The 6,185-nt window shown below is 38.8% G+C and overlaps 1 protein-coding gene across 1 annotated transcript; it reads right to left on the bottom strand.

Annotated features, from left to right (window-relative positions):
- Positions 1-1,625: 1,625 nt before the first annotated feature.
- mchr2b (melanin concentrating hormone receptor 2b) lies at positions 1,626-5,691 on the bottom strand. Its single transcript, XM_071458275.1, has 2 exons — positions 5,030-5,691; positions 1,626-3,354 (listed from the first exon to the last, which is right to left on the bottom strand). Exons 1-2 carry the CDS (start codon positions 5,431-5,433, stop codon positions 2,715-2,717), a joined length of 1,044 nt encoding a protein of 347 aa, XP_071314376.1. The 5' UTR covers positions 5,434-5,691; the 3' UTR covers positions 1,626-2,714.
- Between the last annotated feature and the right edge of the window lie 494 nt (positions 5,692-6,185).

A 6,185-nucleotide genomic window follows, 5' to 3' on the forward strand; every position in this document is an offset into this window, starting at 1 on the left:
TTGAAGGTGTGGAGTTTGAAATATGTAGGAATCTACTAGGTATGGAGCACCTAATAAAGGAATGTTTTTGGTTTGCATTATGGGAAATGTAGATATTGTGGTTTTTGAGCTTGACCTATAAAGGCCTGGATATCTCAAGCTTGGCTTTGACTTTGACCATTGTTTTGTCTCATGTGAGTCCCAGTGGAAGTTTACTTCTGAATCACTGGAGTCCCCCTTTGAATGTGTTAAAATTAGATTATGACAGGGGTCCCTTTTAGAGTACAGGGGCCTTGTGATCAGGTAAAAATGTACTCTGTCACTTTAAGGCCCTTAGCAGTTCAGTTTATATTGTGGATTAGTGGCAAATATTACCAAGCAAATTTGCTTATTATCAAATTAGCACTTGCCAATTTCCATCAAGTGACCTTATAGCAACAGGGCCCAGCTGTCCACTTTACCCTGCTGGTTTTCCAGCCTTAACCAAAGTAAAACAATGCCTACAATCTTTGCGCACAGCACAGAGAAGAACCAATATAAGTGTGATGCACAGCTGCTTAAGTATATGGACATGTGATTTGTCTACAGGACACATGGTACATCACACTTAGTAATCCAGTGTCATCGTAAACATACTTAATAACCATGATGACAAAAGATAATGAAAATATAATTTTCCTGTACATTGCCTCTCACTTTTCATTATGCAAATGCACAATCAGACAAATGACATGATATCAATGCAAGAGCATTGCTTGTCCTTCACTGTATTTGTCTTCTGAATCCACTAAGAAAAAAGCTCCTGGTCACAAAAAATGCATTTAAAAGCAGCTCCTGAGCAATTTCAGTGAATACAGATTGAAAATAACAGACAAGCGAAACAGTGACAGTCTGAAGATTGTACATTAAACAGAACAGGAGGAGAAGATCACCACGGTATTCTGCAAAAATCAACACCATCTAACTCAAAATATATATATATATATATATATATATATATATATATATATATATATATATATATATATATATATATATATAGAGTATCAGTTTTATTATTAGTTTCACCAACTTTCCTCCTAAGTAACAAACTCCCAGCATGTAGTTGTCCATTGCTGTGTGTATTCATGGCTTTTTGTCGCCTTTCTTTCGTTGACCCCACTATTGATGGGATGATATATATTATTTTGTGACCACAAAGGCTGTAAAACATCCACTGGGATCAACTGCACCGCTGTAGGCCTGTGTTGACAATCTGAAAGATTCTTGCTTGTCTTTATTTTGGTGAGACACTGACTGTAAGGCAGTCACTGGTGTTTTACGCTGCATTTTCCAGCAATTAGAGCCTAAAATGAAAACAGATTCAGGGAATTCTGCTCAGCCTGGACTTTGAACCTGTGTTCATGAAGAACAACCAGTATTTCCGTTCATCCGTTCAGCTCGGTCAAGGTGAAGAACGTGTCAGTCATTAGCAAATACTCATGAGATACAGTGCCTACACTGGCAACAGTCAGCAATTTGTAGTAAAATTAATAACAGACTTTTGTCATCAAGTAAAACTAACACATTTGCTGTTGTTTGGATATGCTGTGAAATGTTTCTCTAATGATCAGCAAGAAATTGTCATGTTTCATAAATGCTTTCTATTTTTTTTTCCAACTATTCAATAATTTTATGTTTGGTATTGTGTAACACTTTCTAATAAGTGAGTTGGAATTAATGGCTTTATTGATAGTTAACTTGATCACATTCTAATAATTTAATAATAAGAAAAACACATTTTGGGTTGCTGAGTTGTGAAAACTATACCTCAGTTGTTTGGTACTCGAGCTGGACCAAAATCAGTTTATTGACAACTTATTACCACTTACAACAGTAGACTAAACCTTTAAAAGTAAACCTAATGACCCTTTTTGACTGCAAACTGGTTATAATAGATTACTAACATTTATAACGACATTATTACAAAGCAGAGAGGATAAACACCTGCCAATTATATTGTAAACCATTTAAAATGCCCTAATTTATTATTATGAATTGCTTATAGCTGATCTATAAAGGATTACTACATTGTTTATTAACTATAATAAAGCCATGTGTTACAACTTCACAGGATTCCTTATTAGAAAGTGGCTCCGGTAATTATTTTAAGTCTGTTCACAGTGAAGGCATCACAATGTGTGCAACTGAAATTTTCCGTCAAACAACCTTTACAGCTATTAACTGGAATTATTTCATCATGAGCCCTTGGGAAGCTGGCTAATACTCCTGGTGAAAGACTAGCAAATATCGCAATATTTCAGACTTGAACATGTTAATGTTTGCCAGTGACAGATCTCAAAACCTGTTGTGACTGACCAGCATTACGCTGTATGTAGCCTGTTGTTGATGAAGGTTTGTATCCTTTGCATCCTTGAAGTCAGTGCTGAAATTCCCTCTAGTTTTGGCTCGGAGACAGACACTTTCCTTTTTTAGCGTGCATGCTCTCCTCTGAGCCAACGATTTGTTTCTTTTTCTTTGCATTTCTTTTGAACGACCTGTGTTTTACTTTTTTCAGTCATGGCTGAAACGGCTGCTCATGCTTTATGCCCGCTTTTTTGTTTGGTATCAATTTCTGACTATGAAAAAGTTCAGAAATATTACTTCACGGGCAACACCATTTATCAAGCTACTACCTTTCGAGGTGAGTGGCAAAATATTTACATGTGTATCTACAAAAGGACACATTTGTCTGACTAGACGACAGTAGAGCGGAAGTTGGGCTCATTGATTGTACTGGAACCGTCTGTTTTGACCACCGTGAGCTTGGACGAGTGCTGGGAGCTGTGCAGCACGTTTCTGCGGCAAAGACGCTCACGGTAGTTCTGGGCGAAGATGAGCAGCATGAGCGGGTTGATGCAGCTGTGGGAGTAGCTGAGACAGATGCTGATGTGGTAGGCATAGATAAAGGCAATAGTTGGTGTTTTGTTGCTCAGGTTGATCACCTGGATGACGTGGTAGGGCGACCAGCAGATCAGGAACAGTGCGATAACCATCAGGACCATCTTGGTGGCTCTTTTAGCCCAAACAGACTGCTTACGTTTCACCCGGCGGATGGAGCTGAAAACGTGGTAGAGGGTGAGCGAGTAGAAGGTGCTGATGATGATAAGAGGGATGATGTAGCCCAGGATGGACTGGTAGAAAGTGTACCAGTACATGTCCTCAGGCCCGTCCAGGTACATCATGCAGACCTCCAAATGCTGCCGCCGCTCAACCTTGGCATACATCATGACCGGGACGGTGAGGAGGAAGCTGCCCAGCCACACAAGCATGTTAATCATGATGGTCCAGTGGATGGTCCTCTTCTCCGAGGTGGGGTGGACAATAGCTATGTACCTAGGAGGAAAGAGATACTTCTTTAGAGCTGGACCGCATTCTCAAACACAGACGATAAAAGTAACTTAAGAGGTCATTATCATCCTTGGCGAACAATGATGAAACCAAGTACCATGAAAAAGATTCACTCTCAATGTATTACGTGCTCAGTAAAGTGATGAGTGCAGGGATAAATGAGTATATAGTAATTTAGACAGGGTTATTTAGCAGAAGAAAATAAACACATTTCTATTTGGATTTTGCATTTGGTTTCATTTCAGTTTAGTTGCAATTGATCTCAGGCTTTAGGAGAGGTAATAAATTTTACTTAAAATTACTTACAGCAAGTGTTTCTGAAGTGGGGCAAATGATGTATATTCGGGTCCCACACTACATGTTTCAAGTTACTCTGACTCCCCTGACCTGTCTGGGGAGATTTAACTAGCGAGTAAACCATTAAAATGCTGATATTGCAATTTTCTCCAGGATATCTCATAGGCTTTAAATATTTCTTGTTGACACTTTTATTTGCCTAGATTAAAATGAAAACCCTATATACCGTTTATATTAACACAACTAACATTCAATTAATGTTTTACACTCTGATTTTACAGTAAAATTTGGAAACAAGATGTTGACAACCACAAAACTGCCACAAAATGAAAATTATACAGCGCACTGAGATAAAGGAGACACAACTCTTTCCTGTATCCAGTAAAACAAACGCTGTCTTTGTTGGCACTACCAGGGGGAAAAAAGAAGTTTTATTGTTGTTGCTGCTGTTTTTAAAAGATGGTACTTGGAAATATTAGAAGTTAAAACGTCTTCACTGTGATTAGTAAGTTGGAAGGCAACTAAAACGTTTAATCAGCCCCATAAAAAAGTGCTCAACACTAAAATTATGTTAATATTATTTGTAGCTTTTTCTATTTTCAAAGATTACAGAGATTACAGCTGAAATGACTTGCTTTGAAGGCGTTGAGAAGTTTAATCTTTTTTCCACAAGGCTATATTTGAAATGTGAAATTAATTTGAAAGAATATAGTTGTATATTGTGATGACAAGCCTGTATAGTCTAAATCCATATTGATACAACTGTAATGATAAAAATATAAGTTATAAATCCCTTTCTAAATGCCATAAAGGATATTTTTCAGTACAGATGCTGCTCATCAGAATGCAAATATCTGGGTTGGTAGCCCTACAGAAATACATTATGTATATTATTCTGAAGACATTAAAGCTCTGAAAACGCCTCCTGCTGCCGTGATTACCTGCAAAAGGAGATGTTTATCAGTCAGATACTTGGCTTAAAGACTCACTTACATGTCCTGAGTGTGCTCAGATGGTAAACATGACACATAGATCATTTATGCCGGGAACATGATGTATTTATGGGTTGTTGCAGATGATTACCCCACTCTAATGGTATCTTTTTAGATGGACTGGTGGTTACCTCTTTAAGTGTCATGTCGCCTGTTACATTAAATAGGCTACCTAACCCTTACCTTTGTCCTTATTTTTGCTATTAGGGTATTATTGTTGTTTTTATTATTGTTGATTTGATTTGTAGAAGTGGTAGTTTTAAATTCAAGATAAATATTGTAAGTTTTCACGACCTTCTAAAAGAATAATAACAAAACACTGACTGACTGGGCAGCATCAAATCTGTAATATTAATGGATGTGACACTTACCTATCAATGCACAACACAGTAACAATCCCCACTGTGGTAAACTGGTTGCTCACATCCACCACCACAACTGCTTTACACATAAAGTTCCCGAAGACCCACTGCCTGTCTCTGACCAGCTGGTGGATGTTGAAGGGCATCACCAGCAGGAAGAGCATGTCTGCTATTGCCAAGTTCAGCACGTAGATGTCTGAGACCATTTTCTTCTTGCAGGCTGCCACCGCGTAGATGACCAGTCCATTGGCTATAACTCCCACCGCGCACAGGATGCCGTAAATGGAGGGGAATATGTGCATGAACGTGGTGATGTCGATGTGGCTGTACGATGGCGGAGTTGAGCTCAGACATGACGGATCAGTCAAGTTGACTGTTTGGTTGTTTTTGCACAGTATGTCCGTGGCGTTCATCTTCACGTCCTGTCAACAGTCGCCGGGTTGTGGTTGTGATGACAGCGCGCAGCGGGCGCTCTCCTGCCGGCGTCTGCTCTCCAAGAGCGCGTCCCCTTGCCTGGAGTTCGTCAGGGCGTGTTTTCCCCTTACAAACATTAAGCGATATAAAACAACAAAACTTGAATTCTAATCACCACAGAGCAAAGAGAGTCTCTGAAACACGTTTATCTCTGGAAGCAAACTATGATTTGACTATTTAACGCGCGCCTCTGCTGTGCGCTTTACCAAACAGTGTGCGCCTCAGCGGACAGCAGTTCCCTCCCTTCAAAGATCATTTGCTGTGTCATAATAAGAAAAGCAAATCAAAAAGGCACTCCTAGCTGAGCCTGAAAGTCTGCTCCACATCCTGATAACTTGAAATTAAGAAGGAGGACAAACAAACTACTTTAGCGATGAATTTTGAGGTAGTCCAATGTATGTACATGTAGTACTTTGAAAAGTATAATGCTCATACTGTAGTGTGATAAATACACAGATGACAAAGACTTTCATGTACAAACTTGAAGATGACAAAGTCAATACAATATCATCAGTAAGACTAAATATAACAATTACCTCCTTAAGGTTACTTTAAAAGGTTTTAGGCTCTGCAAAGACGAAATAGAAACAACTCCAAGGGACAGAAACATCTGTACAATTGAGACACATGGTTCAATTACTTTTACACAAAAAGAGATTTGTGTCCTTTTTTCATTTCAATTAAAACACAC

This window comes from Trachinotus anak, unplaced genomic scaffold (genome assembly GCF_046630095.1).
Source record: "Trachinotus anak isolate AG129_WGS33_773 ecotype Australia unplaced genomic scaffold, CSIRO_AGI_Tana_v1 ptg000021l, whole genome shotgun sequence".
NCBI classification, from domain to species: domain Eukaryota; kingdom Metazoa; phylum Chordata; class Actinopteri; order Carangiformes; family Carangidae; genus Trachinotus; species Trachinotus anak.